At 38.0% G+C, this 17,723-nt stretch overlaps 1 protein-coding gene across 3 annotated transcripts in view; it reads right to left on the bottom strand.

The window, feature by feature from the left end:
• ATG10 (autophagy related 10) overlaps positions 1 to 10,291 on the bottom strand; it is an 83,476-nt gene extending 73,185 nt beyond the window's left edge. For all 3 annotated transcript variants that reach the window (XR_003400199.1, XM_026866641.1, XM_026866640.1), the window contains exons 1-2: positions 10,159 to 10,291; positions 5,121 to 5,240 (exon numbers count right to left, since the gene is read on the bottom strand). Coding sequence is in view for 2 of the 3 variants with exons in the window: in XM_026866641.1 (XP_026722442.1) it covers positions 5,121 to 5,240; positions 10,159 to 10,284 (246 nt within the window). In the remaining variant the exon portion in view is untranslated. The remainder of the gene's footprint in view (positions 1 to 5,120; positions 5,241 to 10,158) is intronic.
• Positions 10,292 to 17,723: the final 7,432 nt, after the last annotated feature.

The following is a 17,723-nucleotide window of genomic DNA, read 5'->3' as shown; positions in this document are numbered from 1 at the left end:
AGCTCAGGAATTAGCAAGTGAGTCTGGAAACTGGCAGATATCAAAGGTTCACTGACACGCGAAAGGATAACAAGGAGACAGCCTGAATTCTGTAGGCTTGCCAATGAGCTGAAGAAACCATCAATTAACTATTATGTCCATGGCAGAAGTCTTGAAGTTACAGAAAATGGAAAACCTGCTTCATACTAGATAACTCACCAACTTGCTGCAGTGCAGCACAGTGGTTCCCAAACCTGATCATGGCTTCTGCTTATCACGGCTGGTCCTACAGAGCAGGCTGCCTCCCATTACAGCAACTCCCTGCCCATCAGCTCATCTCTACTACCTCACAACACCTGCGATATAGGAACCTCTGTGCAAGTAACAAGTTCCAGCAGGAGACAGAATACAGCAACTCACACCACCACCACCCCAAAACAGGGTGGTACTTTGGCGTGCCAGCATGTGCAGATTCTTTATGTGAACTGCCTGTTCTGACTCCCACTATCACACAGGCCACAGTGTTCCACTGCAGGAGCACTCCAGCCTCAAGGTGTCAGGATTTCAATCAAAGATTAAGCCAATGTCTGTTGCTCCAACGAGGGGGTTTTTTTGAGTTCCGACTTTACAAAACACAGTCCTCAACTAAGTATAAACCTTACTGTCAAAGTGAAATCTTGGCCCCAGTGAAGTCACCAGCAAAAACTACTACTGCTTTCAGTGAACTTAGATCTGTATTTTGCTGTATGAGGTTCACATGACAAAATGCAGACATCTATGTCTAGGTTAACCATCCCCTTGATCATCAGTGAAGAAAACCAGACACTTTTAGACTCATCTTCTCCTAGAGAAGACACCTAAAATAGGTTGACTGATTTATACCCAAAAATGTTTTTTTACCTCCTCAGGCTGAAACAAAGATTTAAGTGACAAGCTCTATATTGCAGATATCTAAAATAAGCAGAAAGAAACCCACACACAATTTTATTCTTGGTTTTCAGATGAAAACACAACTTGTATAAATTGAATCAAGCACACCACATAATACAGACTGCTCTGCAGAAAAGACCAGAATACATAGTTATTCATCACTCCTTCACCGGGAAGGCACCAAATATTTAGATACCAGACAATGAGGTGGAAAGTTGGAAACATTAACTGTCCGCATGACTAATGAGCTGAAATAAACTTTTAAAAGCATTTGATCAGGTTCCCTGGAGATCCCATAAGACTAGTACATTTTTGATACTGTGATAACTGATAATTGATTTCCTATTTGAATGAAGTTACTTTTTTCTGTGTGGTATCATTATACTTTAGTATAATGATTTCACACATTAAAAATGAACAGAACAGTAATAATTGTGCTTCTCTGCAGTTTCAACATCCTGACTGTACTCTTAGTTACAACAACATATACTCACTGATTTAATCAACGTCACTTCTTCCCTGATGTGTCTTTGGTTCAATTACTTAAATAGGAGTTAAATTCTCACTATGGATAATTTTCCTGTACTTCCACACAGGTTCAAAAATGTCTTCTAATTTTTCTCTTTATTTTCACCTTGCCTGCCAAAACCAACATTCTACTTGTAATAACTGGACTGGGTTCCCAGGAACAAGAGAGGAAAAGCTTGTGGTTTCTTATGCCCTGTCATATACCACAGTACATTTTTTAGCTTGTCTTTTTGTCAACACTGGCTGTTCCTAAGAATGGAGTGATTACGTGGACTTGAATTCCTCTAATTTTCCTTTCTCATTGTTCCTAGTTAATTATCTTACATAAAACTATGCATCATCCCTCCTACCATGCCTTGAAGGAGATCAAACTACTGACAGATGGAAATACCTCAATAAGACACAAATAGTACAGATACAATATAGGAAATTCTAGATGATAACTATAATTGTGAAACTGAAAATTGTGAAATATGCAACTATCAGACAATGACCACATTTTCACCAAAATAAATGAAAATTCTTATCTATAGCTCCTTTAGACTTGAAATATTTAAAAACAAAATTTATAAATTTTCTAAGGAAAAAAACACTAAATATTGAATGTGTATAATCAGTGGAAACCTTTCCAAGTTCTACCAAGATCACAACTTTTGTGAACTCTATTCATATGAATGTATTTCACAGAATCACAGAATCATCTAGGTTGGAAAGGACCCTGGAGATCATCTAGTCCAACCATTGACCTAGCACTGACAGTTCCCAACTACAGCGTATCCTTGAGCTCTAAATTGACCCGACTCTTAAACCCCTCCAGGGATGGGGACTCCATCACCTCCCTGGGCAGCCCATTCCAACACACAACAACCCCTTCTGGAAAGAAATGCTTCCTAATATCTAGTCTAAACTTTCCCTGGTGCAACTTGAGGCCATTCCCTCTTGTCCTGTTGCTTACTACTAGGCTAAAGAGGGTCAAACCCAGTTCTCTGCAGCTTTCTTTCAGGTAGTTGTAGAGGGTGATGAGGTCTCCCCTCAGACTCCTCTTCTCCAGACTAAACACCCCCAGTTCCCTCAGCCGCTCCCCAGCAGACCTGTGCTCCAGACCCTGCACCAGCTCCGTTGCCCTTCTCTGGACACGCTCGAGTCACTCGATGTCCTTTTTGGAGTGAGGGGCCCAAAACTGAACCCAGTCATCGAGGTGCGGCCTCACCAGCACTGAGTACAGGGGTCAGATCCCTTCCCTGTCCCTGCTGGCCACGCTATTCCCAATACAAGCCATTTCAACAACTTCTTGAAAGCAATTACATTTAACTCCATAACACCATGTGATTTTATGGGTGCAACATGTATTTTTACAAAAACAAAACCTCTTTAAATAACAGACTGTTAGAACAGTGCCAATAGGACTCTTGCATTCGACATCTGTGGAAAAGAACATGCATCTTATACATACACTGCTGTGCTTGAGCAAATTTATCCCCTCTACAGTCACCACTTCTCTTTCTTCTCAGTGTTAAATATATATATTTTTACTTTATGTATCCATAGCAAATTTCATTTTCCAACTTACTGGTGTGCTTCTCCCATTTTCTAGATTAAGTAACTTTAACAGCCTGGTTACCCTTCAGTTCAATGAAGAATATAAATCTGACATAATCTCTGTTAAGCAGTACATATTTTGGACAGAATTTCAATTTTTTTCTTATGTCTTATTACCTATGTAATTTTCTAAGACCTCTCTCTTGATTCAATCTTCATCTTTACTGCTACTATACAACATGAACAAGGGCTCCTTCTCAAAGAGGACCAGCTAATGTTCAAGGTCCCTTCCAATCTAGACATTCCTGTGATTCAAAATAGAAATCTTTACAATATTTCAATAGCTAATTATTAATATTAGTATCCTGATAAACAATAAAGTTTATCCTGAAATCGTATTTCAGTATATTAAAAAATGTTTATTATTACATTTCAGTATATTAAACTCTGTTTCAGTACGTTACAGACTCTGAAGCCTTTTTTATGTTGTGACACTTTTCCTATAGTTGACACTTCTCTCCAGAAGAAGGACTCAATAGCTTTTCACAAGATGTTCTTTCAAAATACAATCTGTAATGAAGACCTGATTCATTATAAAAAAAAAAGTCACAATTGTCAAAACCAATTTTGAATATAAACAGTAATCTGTTCTTACAAGTCAGGACTGAAGTATACAAACACTGTCATAGTAACAATTAAGTAACAATCTCTGAAGCACAGATATTGGCCGTCATTTCAAGAAAGACTAGAATTCAAATGAAAAGAAATGCTTCAGCTACCCTTCAGATGGCTTACATACTATGCTTGTAATTGATATTTATCAAACAAATGCAATGTAATGATTCTAAAGATTATATGGATTCATATCAAAGCTGGTGTATCAGCAACAGTTGTAAAATTTCTCTTTTATTTCAGTGAATTGAATGAATTGTCTTGGTGGTAACAGAACCATGTCTTGTCTCCAGCTTACTTGGGTCATGTGAACCCTTGCTGTTCCCATGGCAATCTGAGGGACCAAGGTGATGCTTTAGTCCAGTCCTGTACTCACACCAACTAGCCAAACAGAACATAAAGATCAGACTTCTACCTGCCAGTAAAAGTCATTTTCATCTAGCCAGCTGTCTGCTTTCACAAAATTTTAAAGAACCACATACTTTTTGATATCTACCCCTCTTTAAAATACAGCTGAAACATGTGAGTGAACTCAGAAATCAGCAGAAACGTCTACATCACAGACTAACAAACAGAATGGTTGTTTTAAGTGCCATTTCCTTCAGAAACCAGCCCAACAGAATACTCATTTCAGACCCTGTACCAGAGTCTTAATGAGAAAAAAAAAAAAAAAAAAAAAAAAGCCGAAAAAGGTAACTGGAAAATATACCATGTCCATCTATTCAACAGTTTATAATACATAGAACACACCATTTTCAGTCAATTATAATCCAAGATTTCTTTTCATATTTATGGTAACAACAAGGGAGTGAATTTCTACTGTTTATATCTTGATTAGTCAGTAGTCTGGAGGTCTAATGCAGAATCAAACAAGCAAATAATTATTCAGATCAGTTCACTCTGAGTTTAATGAATGGTCTTCATTTTCTGGAAGAAAGTAGTTTATTCTCCTTCAAGAACACTGAATTATTTTATTTCCCACCACCAGTTTCAAAAAAATTACACAGTATTTTAAGTTAGTTCCACGGCAGAAAAGTATACACTGAACACAAAATTCTTACACACAACTGATTTATTCAGTAAATATAACTTCAAATTAAAATTAAACAAAAAGTTTTATTTTTTAATTAATATTTACCTCTAAGATAACTAAATCTTGATACTTAATCTTTTTTCCACCAAAAAAACCCAGCTTCCTTATTTTTAATGAATGAATGTGCAAAGAAATATTATCCTTCCATGAGGAAAATACATACATAAAAGATGCTGGAGCCTTTCCATTCCCTCCCGATTTTCATCACCCATGTATCTGTACTCCTGAATGAGAACAACTATAAGAAGAATAATTAAAAGCCACTGGTAATTTAAGATTTGAAATCCTTCTGGAGGGACTTAATTTAACAGTATAGTATTTTTTTAAATCCTGCTTATGATTTATTTTATAACCAAAAAAGTCTAAAATGTGTACTTACTTCAACACCTGTAAATAACGTTTGTTCAATGTTATCATTGTTTCTCTCCTTGAGATGTGGTGCGATGTTTCTATTTCTTACTTGGAAGTGTGTTTTACTAAGATAACCATCACCAAGGTCCTGTGTTCAGAAAACGAGAAAGAAAAAAAATTTCTGTAACCAAAATCCTAAATGTCATCACTGTTCTAAAAAATAATCAGAGCATGGTATTTAGGCGTAAGGTCCAAGTCCTTTTACAGGCACCAATGACTGCACTGCTTTTCAGCACCTTCTCATAGGTAGTTTACACTAGTTCTTGGTGTTAAAGGAAGTCAAGGACCTGAACAGTGAAATTAAAATTTAATATAGCTATTAACTGAATAAGACAACTAGTACCGGGGGATCGAGATGAGTGCCAAAGAACTGGAAGACAGTGCACTACGATCATGAAGAGATGACTACTAACAATCCTCACCTATCTATTTCAAGAAATGCTTTCACACCAGTATAAACTTCCAATTCTTGGCTAGACAGGTTTATTTTTTCTCTGTTCCCCCTCTAACTTTCATAAAGTCCTGAAAAAAAAAAAACCAAAAAAGCACTTCAGAACTTACGTGTGCAGAGTCACAATTTGTTCCCTTCCCTTGATCACCTCTGAGGGTCAAATGTAAGAGAAAACAGAGCAAGCTGTACCTTCTCCCTTTTCCCTTTTTATCATTCTGCTTCCCAGGCTACATGGTCTACTGTTGTAAAAGGCCCTTGTGCAGTTTCAGAGAGGCAAATGGTTTTAGGAGCTTTCCCCCCTTGCTGACCTGACTACCTGCACACATACATAAACATTATTTTTTTTCAATTAGAAGCAAGAGGAGAGAAAAAGTTTAATAACGGATCACTGGAAAAACATACACTCTGAAAGGAGAAAGAGTATACAGAGCACAAAGAACAGTAGTTGCATGTTAAGAACTTATTTCTCAAAGGAAACAAATAAATTGGGGTTTTATTAGCTGTTTCATTATGTTTTATTTTAGACAAACACAGAAAGCATATGCACGACATCTGATGAAAAAGGATTCTATTCAAAACAGTCTTTCTACAAAATTCATTAACGTAGCATTAAATTGCTTGACAAGGCTGCAAATTTAACTATAATTTAACTCCTTGGTTAATCTGTTATTGCTAACACAGTTTATTTCACGTATTCTGACCTTTAAATCAACATGGGCTTTACTCTGACACACTAGTTCTTTTTCAATGACACTGCAGAATATGTGTACCTACAGAATCTGCTATGGGCTATTCGTTTACATTGTTCTTATCAAGTTTCACACATAAAAACTTATAATGCTCTCTACATGTATTTTTGTCCATGAATTTTTAAGCATGAATCATACTATGAGCAATTACCTTGCTTGTTACTTCTCCTACTGCATGCCTTATTTTCTCACTAAATTTCATCAAAAGCATGAATCCGCCAAACTTGGCTGGATGTCCTGGCTGCAGAACCAACTGCATCCTGTGCAGTGAAGAATCAAGCATGCAGAGGACAACAGTGACAGAAAAATTAAGCCTAACTTGGTGGTACAAAAACCAGTTCTCTCACTCTGAACACTCTCAAATCTCCGTATGGAGCTTCCTGTGAGAGGAAGGAGTAAGGCTACTTGCGCTGGTATTTATCCCCCTAAGACAGCAAGGAAAGTATGACAGCCACCCACAGAGGTAAAATGCCCCAAGGCACAATGAGCTTTGCCAGAGAAGGGCTGGATATGGCGTTCACCTCCCCGAACCAGTTCTTCCTGTCAGCAGAAAGGAGTCAAGCTCCACAGCATTTGCATTCTGTAGTAAGTGAGTGCCATGGAAAAACAGCTATGGATAAGCTGGAAACCTGGCATTAGCAGCCTCTGTATTTGATAGCTGTATGTCAGAGGCTACAGGAGAGGTGGCAGGAAAGAGGATTCCCTCCTGTTGCACTCTCTGTAGTGTTGCGTGTTTTGTACACTTCTGCCCCTATAAACAAATCAATACTCTAGTAAGACTTTGATCTCATTAACGTGGAAACGGACTCCATTTCTACTGCAACTATCTTGTGAGTAGCATAAGCAAAAATGAACTGATATAGCCTTTGATAAGATTGCCTAGATTAACCTAACTAAATATGAAACCAACATAAAGCAGAAAGCAAGCAGGGGGCAGCCTTCACAGCCAAGATTCAACTATACATCCCTAATAACAGCATCCAAGTTTAGCTCCATCAGGTCCTACAGTAGAGGTGCTCATGGCTTTTTTACATCTTTCTTCTTGGAAAAAAACAAAAAAAACCAAAAACAACAAACACACACACCAAAAAAAAAAAACAAACAACATAGTTTATAACATTTCACTTACAGCTATAAATACAGGGTTCTGCTTGGACCATGTGAGTTATGCCACAAGAGCCAGCTCCACAAAAACAATGAGTATTTCATCATCTAAATTTAATCTCTGCAGAAAGCACAGGAACACAAGAACACAGTTCTACAAGCCTGGTTTTCTTGTGTGGTCTTATTGCTATCAATGGGTCTATTCACATAAGTATGGAATGAGGAACGGGATCCAAGTGCATTACATCAGCAAAATTAAGAGTGCCCAAACTACCCACCACACATATATTGGTAAAAAAAGGAAAAAGACAATGAGACATCTTGTTAACGAAAAACTTCCTTTCCAGACTACACACTATAAATGGATGGTCTCAATGGCCAGGTTTTTATCACACAATGAAATCGCAGTCGCCAACTTGGTCCATTAAAAAAAAAAAACCTCTTACAATTTTTTTATATGTGAGAACAAAAATCTATCTCATTCTGCCATTTCCAGCAAAGCTTCTTATTTTACAGAAAGTTCAAACTTTGACCCATGTATTAAATTCCCAACAGAGGCTCAGAGCATCTTTCTTTGTTGAATAAATCCTCACAAATATAGCCTTGGACTGAAATCTAAAGTTTCAAATGGTTGCCTGTAAGAAAGGGTGCATTGTAACACTTGGCTAATATTTGCACTCTTTTAAAAAACTTCTAAACAGAATGCATCTAAGGCCAAGATCCTGCTTCTTACTGAAATGTCATTTCATCTGTGACGAAAGGGTTACAAATGCTAATGTACAATTACTGATGTAGAAATGAGAAATGATGGCATACAATTACTCCAGAACTTGTTGCATTTCAAAATAGTACAAGCACGATTCTTCTCCCCAAAACTTATGAAAGCATGGGAAACCACTAAGGCCATTAAAGTAAAAAAAAAAAAAAAAAAAAAAAAGCAGTAAATTTTCTACAGCAGAAAGAAGAAATAGATAATAATAATAATGGTATCCAAAACCATCCATTACTTGGCCAGAGAAGCAAGAGAACATGAAAACCTACACTGCCCACCATTCAAAAGTGTAGAAAAAAGAAATCCTAGAATAGTGTGGATTTATTATTATTAGATGGAAAATAACAGAAGCATTCAAAGTAGCAAAAGCAAATATTTAAAATATTTCTGTTGTTATTACAGAACAAATACAAATTATGTAGCCGTAAACCACAACTTACAAAGTTTTTACTTTAGCAGTGGTTAAGCAGGATATTGGCATGAAGTGGCTATCATTAGGCATTGTTAAAGCCAGCGTGTATCAATGTATGTTTATATACTGGCTATTTTGTATATGTGTGTAACTATGTACATCTTAGCTTGACATATCCTAAGCAAAACAACAAAGACATCATACAGAATTCAGTAAATAAATATATACGGTAAATGTAATTACTTTTTAAGAAAAATAGATTCTGTCAAGGTAACTAAAAAAGACATGTTTGGTAGATAAACATACAAGTCATATCAATATATGCTCAGACTTCCACAAAAGTGCTGATTCCACAAACAGAAATTAAAAAACTAAAATAATCCCAAACTAATCTGACATCTACTAAAGGATGAAAAAATGATTAATTCACAGATCTTGAATCTAACTTTAAAAAATGGGGAATCATCATAAAAGAAGTGATTCTAATGGGGTCCTGTAGGACTAGTCTTGGCCCCACACTATTTAAATTTTGATTAATGGCCTAGAAACAACATGTAATTATTATTGGTGAGGTCTGAAAGTTATGGGGAAGCAGCAAATAATGAGGATTGATCATTAATACAGACAGATCCTTCTGGTTGCTGTATACAGCTGACATGTATTTTAATACAAAATATTAAGTCACACATCTAGAACAAGACTATGTGCTCTTTCAGCTTAAAGCATTACAGTGATCATTGGCTACATAACCACAACCACTCACCTGGAGTAGGATGGTTTGAATTTCACAGTAATACAACATTTATCGTCTAGTTCCGCCCACAGTTGAAAAAGGATTATTATATACTGGTAAAGATTCAGGGGAGATCCACCAGACTAATTAAAATATTAGAGAGGACGTCAAATAGTCAGGGAGCTCAACTAGTTTTCGTTTTACACTGACAAGGTTAGGGGATTAATTGATCTGAACATAACGTATCAAAACAAGGAGAGTTTTGATAAAAAAAGGTCCTCAGCTTAGCAGACAAGGTACAGCTTCCACAGGCTGGTAGATGAAGCTAGGTAGACAAGATTAAAAGCAACAGGTTTGTTTTGTTTTTTTTTTTTAATAATTCAATTTTAAGCATAGCTAACCATTCATTGTTGAGAGCTATGACCATTTCCCCATCAGTGGGAATTCTGAAAATGAAGACTGCATAACATATTAAGAGACATTTTTTATTCAAAACAGAAATCATCCAGGTAATCCTACCCCCATTGTTAAAGAACAAGCTGGACAAGGGCATCCCAGCAGCTGTTTCTGGATTCATAAACCTTATTCAGTACATGTACTGGCCTCAATCTTCATGTAAACCACCTATGCACCATTTTGTTCTTGGGACCAGATGTGTAAAATGCCGTTTATGTCACATGTTGTAAGCCCTCCTTAAAGGATGTTCCAGCTTGTGGTGGTTGTCAATAGCTCAAAAAAGGCCAGCAAGGGTATCTAAAAACTGACACCATGATTATGTATTTTACCTTGCTAGTTTTCCACTCCCAACCATCTCCTATCTGCAGTGAATGTTTAACAAATTCTTCACAGTACTGCTTGAATTTGGTTTCTTCCAAAAAGAAGTCCTCTTCACCTGCCACGCTGAAGGACATCTGCAGAGTAAACTAAATGTTAGTACTGACAGATGAAATGAACACTTAAAACTTTCACTGATCTGTAGCAATTGAACACTAAAATAACAAAGCACTGGGGAAAAAAACACTGTTTCTTTAAGTAAACAAAGACATCTTTCTTCAAGTACGTTAGAGAATCACAGATACACAGAACGGCTGAGGTTGAAAGGGACGTCTGGAGATTGTCTAGTCCAATCCCCCTGCTCACAGTAGGGTCAACTAGAGCAGGCTGCTCAGGATCATTTCCAGTTGTGTATTGATTACCTCCAAGGATGGAGATGCCACAACCTCTCTAGGGAACCTGTTTCAGTGTTCAATTACCATTGCAGCAATAATTTTTCTTCTGTTTAAATGAAAATATGTATGTATGTTTGTGCTCATTGCTTCTTGTGCTTTCACTGCACAGTACTGAAAAAAGCCTGGCTCCACCTTCTTTATTCCCTCCCATCAGGCATTTATACACAATTGTAGGATCCCACGGACTCTTCTCCAGGCTGAAGAGTGCCAGCTCTCTCAGCCTTGCCTCCTACATCAGACAGCCTTAATCATCTAAGTGGCCCTTAACTGCACTTGCTCCAGTATGGCATTATCTTTCTTGTACTGGGGAGCGCAGAGCTGGACAAAGTACCGCAGTTCTGACATATTTCCTTAGCAGTACAGTCCAATCGGCCACCAGAAGCCTGAATCCATTTGTGGACTACTTCCTAACACCGTTTCCTTGGAGAACTGAATGGCTCCACAAAAGCTTAGCAGCTCTCATGTTTGCGGACACAGAGCCTTCATGATGGCCGAGTTCCTGCTCATGCCAGCAGTACAGCTATGGCCCAACAATGTGGCTTCAGGGGTTACTGTACGCTTCAGATGAACCCTTTCCTAACCCCTCAAATGCCTCCCTCCAAAAAACTCTCAAGATAATCTGGCCATTTTACTTTTCCCTCCCTTTCAAAGAGGATGTATTGTAAATACAGCTGTTTCAACGTGTTTCTAGACTTTGGGCATCACTGCAGTACCACATACAAATCCTCTGTTAACTACTACAACCAGATCACACCTTTTCTTAACAAGAAATACAAAGGACACAGAACCTGATGCAATGTTATTTTTAAGGTTCCGTCTCTAAATGACGGCCTCACCCTGTCTGCCATGAAATTATTTATGTAGCACTTGAAAATACGCTCTTCTCAACGGCAGCTAACCTAAGCACCCATTACTCTGTGCTACCTAATGTCAAAAGGAAACGTGGAAAACAGACACTGCGAATGTTTCTGCAGTTCCCGTCTCTCGGCCGATGACGGACTGCAAGACTGCGGTAAAGGCACGTAACGAGAGCGTCGTACCCACATACGTTCCAAGCAGACCTGTGTGCTTTAGGAAATTACCAGCTGTAACGAGCTACCAGGCTGCTGGCACCTGTGCAGCACACCTCCCTTTCTTTCTTTCTTTCTTAAACTACCCCAGAAAAGAGTGACGAGCAGATCTGAGCTAATCCACCCCACTTGTCCTCCCGGCCCGCCCCGCGCTGCCGAGCCGCCACCGCCCCGCCGGGACAGTTTCCCCCATTGCATTCAGAGTAAACAAGGGCTACCCCATCAGCTTGGAGACCATACTGCTTGGTGGAGAGCCTCCATATGCAAATGGTGCTTTTCTCCAGCTGGTTGTAATGTGATGTTCTCCAACTGTGCCAACCTAAATGTGCTTGTAATTTGCTGGGTCTGGAGAGCTCACAAGGGCCAAAGCTTTTTACTGAAATATCCCTGAGGTAAACCATTTCTCTTAGTTCTTAAAATTCCATTTTCTAGATTCTGGCTCTTAGCAGCTGAGTTCCTCAAATACATACCATGATTCATATTTAAAGATAAATTTTGCTACTCTTTGTGAACAATTAAATGTTCCGTCTAAGTCTGTAGTTTTCAACATTAGGTATGTGTAAGCAAATTTTTGTTTCACAAAGGTATTCTGGAGAATGATTAACTGTAATGTGCTTTGAGCAGATTATGGTCCCTCCACAGACTACTGTTTCGACTGCATGTATTATGTTTGAAAGCAGTTGCATAGCTTGGGTGGTGCCATTATAACTACAATTTGTGACGTTATAGTCATTACTTAATCATCAGAATTAATTTCTTATGTTGTTCTTCACTGTTTCTCTTCAGTGTTGGGGGTTTGAAGTTTGGTAAGTAACCATGTGGTCATCCAACCCTGAGTTTTGAAGGAAGAATTTTACATTGTGGAATATATTCTGTAAGCCATTTTTGCTAACAGAAAATGCCTGTGGTATTGAAAAAATGTCACGTAATGTGCATTGCCTTGGAAGCTACAACCTCTGATTTCTAATTTTAGCTTTGTTACTGTCTCTCTGACTTTTCCTAGGGAAGAATCATCAGGTTTAAGACATAGTTCATATAAAAAATGGCAGATACGGGGCCTAATTTTGCACTGAAGTTCACGAAGGAGTTGCCATGACTGGAAGTTTTCAGAAAACTAAGCCACAGTTTCCATGTATTCAGATCCATTTACTTTATTTAAAATTGTGAGCCCCTGTAAAAACCAAGAACATCCAGTAAGTAGGATCTCAACACTAGTGGTCATTTTTAAAGAGTATAGGCTTTAGCCATACAGTTAGAGTGTTGCAGTCAGGCAATATTATCTATGGACCTTAAACTGGACATATACAATGTTAAGTAATTACATATTGTTAAAAATAATGAATGGTTGACCTGAATATCCCCTGTCAGGACTTGCTGGCTTCCTCATGAAGAGCATAAGTAACTCTTTGTGTTAGTTAAGGTCTAAAATGCTTAACTTTTAAAAACTGTTAGTATCCATACATAATTGCTAATAGAAATACAATATATCTCTATGTAGATAGGATATTGTACCTACTGGAGGTGGATTCTAATCCTGGCTCTGCTGTTCACAAATTTGGGCTAATATCAGTTTTCTATGTCTGTTTCCCTTTTAGTCTGTCTGCAGAGCAGATCAGATTCATGGTATATTCTTACAGCATCTGGTATCAGCTTGGTCATCTCCAGTCTTGTTGCCAGAACATTTCAGTAAGTTGCAATGAGTGCCTCTTTATCAAGAGAAATGCCTTTGCTGTCGTTCTAAAATTACTTGACAAGAGGTCCCAACATGGGGGTTTCTCTCCTTTCTCTTCCTTCTCTTGCCTCTACTCTGAATAAATGCCTCAGGTTTCCATGTCATCTCTGCATTAATAGTCCTGTTCCTTGTGTCACTCCTTAGATGTTTATACACTTCAAACAGATGTCATCAGATCAGTTTGGTTTATTCTGAATATATTAATATATACATATTTTCACATATGGATAATTTTTGAGAGTAAAATACTGTTGTAGGATCTTTGTTGGTTGGAACTTTTGCAACTAAACTGAACAGCCAAGTGGTGAACTGCAGTGTCTAAAAGGTCATTTTCATCTCTTCATCCTGTTGCTTGGTCCCAAGAAACAGCTTTGTTCAGAACCCACTGATCAGTCAAACAGTACAGGCAGCACTCTTCAGAAAAAAGGTACTATTACAGCTCTCGGACTGATAGAATTAACACGATGCACATTCAGTTTCACAAATCCTCCTTAGTATGGTTCAGATCCTGGTAAATTCACAGTAATTCTAACTCTATTTCTTCCACTTTAGTTTTTGATTACTCTTAATTTCTAATGCTGAACAACGTTGCTAAACAAAAAGAGATAATAACCTATGATTGCCAGTGCCTGGCAGTACCTTGCGTGGCAGACTTTTATAGTAAAGGAATAATGCCAGGTGAGCCAAATAAGAAATAATGCTATAGCCAAAGGAAAATGCTCATGAAAATGCCTCGTAAGGCTACCGGACAGCATGTTCAAACCCAGCGTATCATTTGTGCTATAACAAAGTTTCTTCACTTGCTGTACTAACATGGTCACAGAAGCAAATGTACCCCATCTACAATTTAAGAAGGATTGCATATACATCTGCAAAAATGAAACTCTGGACTTCATTCCACTCAAAACTGATATTAGCAAGCATTTACCATGGCTGACTGCTTAATTTAAATCTCTTCATTGTCTGTCATTAAATTAATAGTGCTCGTGGAGATTATGCACCAATAATACATAACAAGAATTAAACATAAGATATCCTGCATTCTTCTGCTTTGTTTGTTTAGGAGACTTAATAGTTGAAATTCCCCTGACAGAACTTGGGATGTGGAGAGTTACTATTTCAAAATTGTTAACAAACCTTTTTTTCCAATAATCACTGTAATATTACAGTGCTGTTACAAAGTAGACAAGCAGCCTTATTTTCCTTTTACTGGCAGGAAAAGACGAATTAAGTAACTTGTGGAAGGCTGCGGTGACTGTGTTAGGCTGGCAAATGGAGCTGAATTTTGTAGACGCATGATCTGTGCCTTCAACGCACTTGCTCTTGGGCCCTGTGATTTTTCTGAGGGGAAGTTCAAAAGGAAACAAACCAAGAGGTAAACAAACAGCATACATTTTTCATGAGTATTTTTATTCCACTTCAGCAGCTACCAACCAGCACTGAAGAAAGTACTAGCATAATGCAGTTAATTGTTGCCACCTCCTGTTTTTTGGCAATTTTTCCTACTTCTTTGTACTGACTTTATTTTATCTAGAAGTTTAATAATTCCTTCAGGCTTCAGATTGGGTTTTTTTTCACTCATTTTGTATTCTCTTTCTGTTACTGTTATCCATGTTCCATTCTTGGTTTGTTTTGGTTTGTTTTTTTTTTTTTCCTATTAGACCAATACATATTGAAATCAACTTGAGACAGGCTACCTATGAAATACCCATGTCATCAATATAAAAGATAATAGCAGTTGAAGGGCTCAAAAATGTTTCTCTTAAGCAGGGAAATTGGATTTGGGGGATGTTGAGAGTAATGAGGAGGACTAATTGATATAGAAAGATAAACTTTTAAATCGGCTTACACGTTCATGGTCAAAACTGCATTAAAATATCTGCAGATTGTGGAGCAAAGGTCATTATAACACAGGATTTTATGAAAGTACAATAAAAAAATACTGTTAGAACCTATAGTAAATATATATAATTGTAATAAAGCGAGTTACCATCTGTCTCTCTTGTTTTATTAAACCAGCAAACCTATGCTATCACTGTCCTTTTTGCTAAAATCAGCAAATCAGAAAGCAGTTCAAAGTACAATGTGTGAAATATTTTTGTTCAGGATGCTAGCTATATCAGAACTAGGATTCATTTTACACATGTAAGATAAATAAAGCCTAGTGCTAAGCTCCAGAGTAAACTACTCCGATTATTCATCTGGTATAGATCTGCAGGCCTACGTATAAAATTAGCAGCTCATAATTAACACTGAAGTGAGTCAAGACGAGCAGATATTGATGCTAGGAAAACAGGATTTTATTCTTGATTCCTACAAAATATTATGAACCCAAAATTATATCATGTAACATGCAAAGCTGTGTTTTGAGAGTATTTTCCTCAGATGATAGATAGAAAGGTCAAGAGGGAAGCTGCCTGGATGAGATGTGACGGGCAAGAGCAGACCAATTAATCATCTGCCTTGTGTAGAGGAAAGACTCAGAGCTTAACTTGAAGGTTTACTGTAAAAGTTAAGAATTCTCATTTAAAGAGACTTACCAAACTGAAGAACGAGAGGGAATTTCTTCATCAATGATGAATGACAGATTGTACATTGTTTTTTAGTAAAGTAATTCAACAACAGAAGCTACCTAAAACTGAAAAATTAAAAAAAAAACCACCAAAAAACAAAAAAAAACAACTTGCACCCTCCGCTATCATTTTTTCAGAGAAAAACACATGAGAGGAAATTGTCCATTAGAAGCTAAGCAAAATAGCAGTAGTAGCAGACATCACATAGCGTTACTGATCATTGGTCAAAAATTGCAGATGAATTCCTATCTTTATAAGGCAGATATTTCTGAACAAATGAAGAGTGACAAGAATTCAAATGGCACCAAAATGCATAAAACATTACTTTAAACAAATACTGGGTTTTGATTAATCTGGTAGAAGCCATAACACCCAGTCCCATTTACTAGGATACTCTGGCCTCATCTTTCTGACCGATCTGACTAATGTGCAACTACTCGAGAGCTGTCATATGGAAAAGGGCATCAATAGGTGACCTTCTCTGTCACAGCAGATTCCTGACCGCAGGTGTGCACCTCACCCAGGGAGGTATATAGCAGTAACTCTTTTGTGCTTCATTCTGGAGAAGTTCTGTTCAGGTGCCAGCCAAAACACACTCTGACTCCTGCCTGCAGCACAAATTGCGTGACGGCAGGACATTGGCCTTACCTGTACTGGCACTGCAGCGAAGTGAAAGCAAGCTGAGGAGGCAGGAAGCCACCTTTCCTCATTTCAGGCTGTTGAGGAGACAAACTTTCCCTTATGGCTGCTTTAATTTACACGAGTTGAATTAATCCCTTCAAGGCTGTTTTCCAATCCATACCAAGCCCATTTCTTGCCTTGGAAACCCCTCTGAGGATTTAACATGCAGCCAACAACATCATGAGAGGTATGCCTGTTAAAAAGTATTTATGTACAATTCAGTGCATGTTGTATCCCAGCAAGTTTAACTTAACATATTTATGTCACAGCATTGAATGCACACGACATCCTGCACACTAGGGATGTATATGATATGTATGTTTGATTTCAGGATTCCTGGGGACCATCATAGGTGTCTTTCCAGGAATCAAATTGTTTCTTGTGTTTTAGTTTGCTTTGCAAAACCCTGTTTTTCCCCTTATGGTCCCAAAGAGGGACCAAAGAGGTTTTCAGAGATGAACGCTTCTGTAGCTGGGTGTGGTCCCAGACGGCTCTGGAGATACCAAGGGACTGCAGATGCCCCCAGTCTGTCCTTGAAGAGTTATGCCAGACAGAAGAACGATGCACTTTAGCTCAGTAAAGGTTTGATGGATGAGTAACGGCAGGGTTTTGAACAGCAATGTGGGAAGCATGGCAAGGCCGGTGACACCAAAGTAACAAACCCTAGTGCTTAAGCTCACAGACAAAATGAAGCCCTATGTTGTTACCCATAGAGTACTGCTGCTCCCTCGATTTTAGTAACAACTAATTTTTCTTATTAAAGACCATTCTCTAATTGCATAGGTCCCAAAAGAAAAATCAGTTAGATACCAAGCAGTGGAACAGTAGACCTGGAGTGAGTATCCATTAGGCTGACTGAAGACATGCTGGTGCTGTGAAAATAACTTCTGACCTCAGCAAAAGAAAAGCTGTGCATGGACTTCTGTACCCTAAAAAACATTCTTTGGGCTATGAACATGGACATGCAATACTGAAATTAAACCGCACTGTCAGACAGCATGCCTGCTAAACTAGTGCAAGTTTATGAACAGCAGATTGGAGATACTTCTGCAAGAAATTTACAAG

Source organism: Athene cunicularia (genome assembly GCF_003259725.1).
Source record: "Athene cunicularia isolate RWA chromosome Z unlocalized genomic scaffold, athCun1 chrZ_part3, whole genome shotgun sequence".
Lineage (NCBI taxonomy): Eukaryota > Metazoa > Chordata > Aves > Strigiformes > Strigidae > Athene > Athene cunicularia.
The sequence above is the reverse complement of the archived record's forward strand: the minus strand, read 5'-3'. Positions and strand labels throughout refer to the sequence as shown.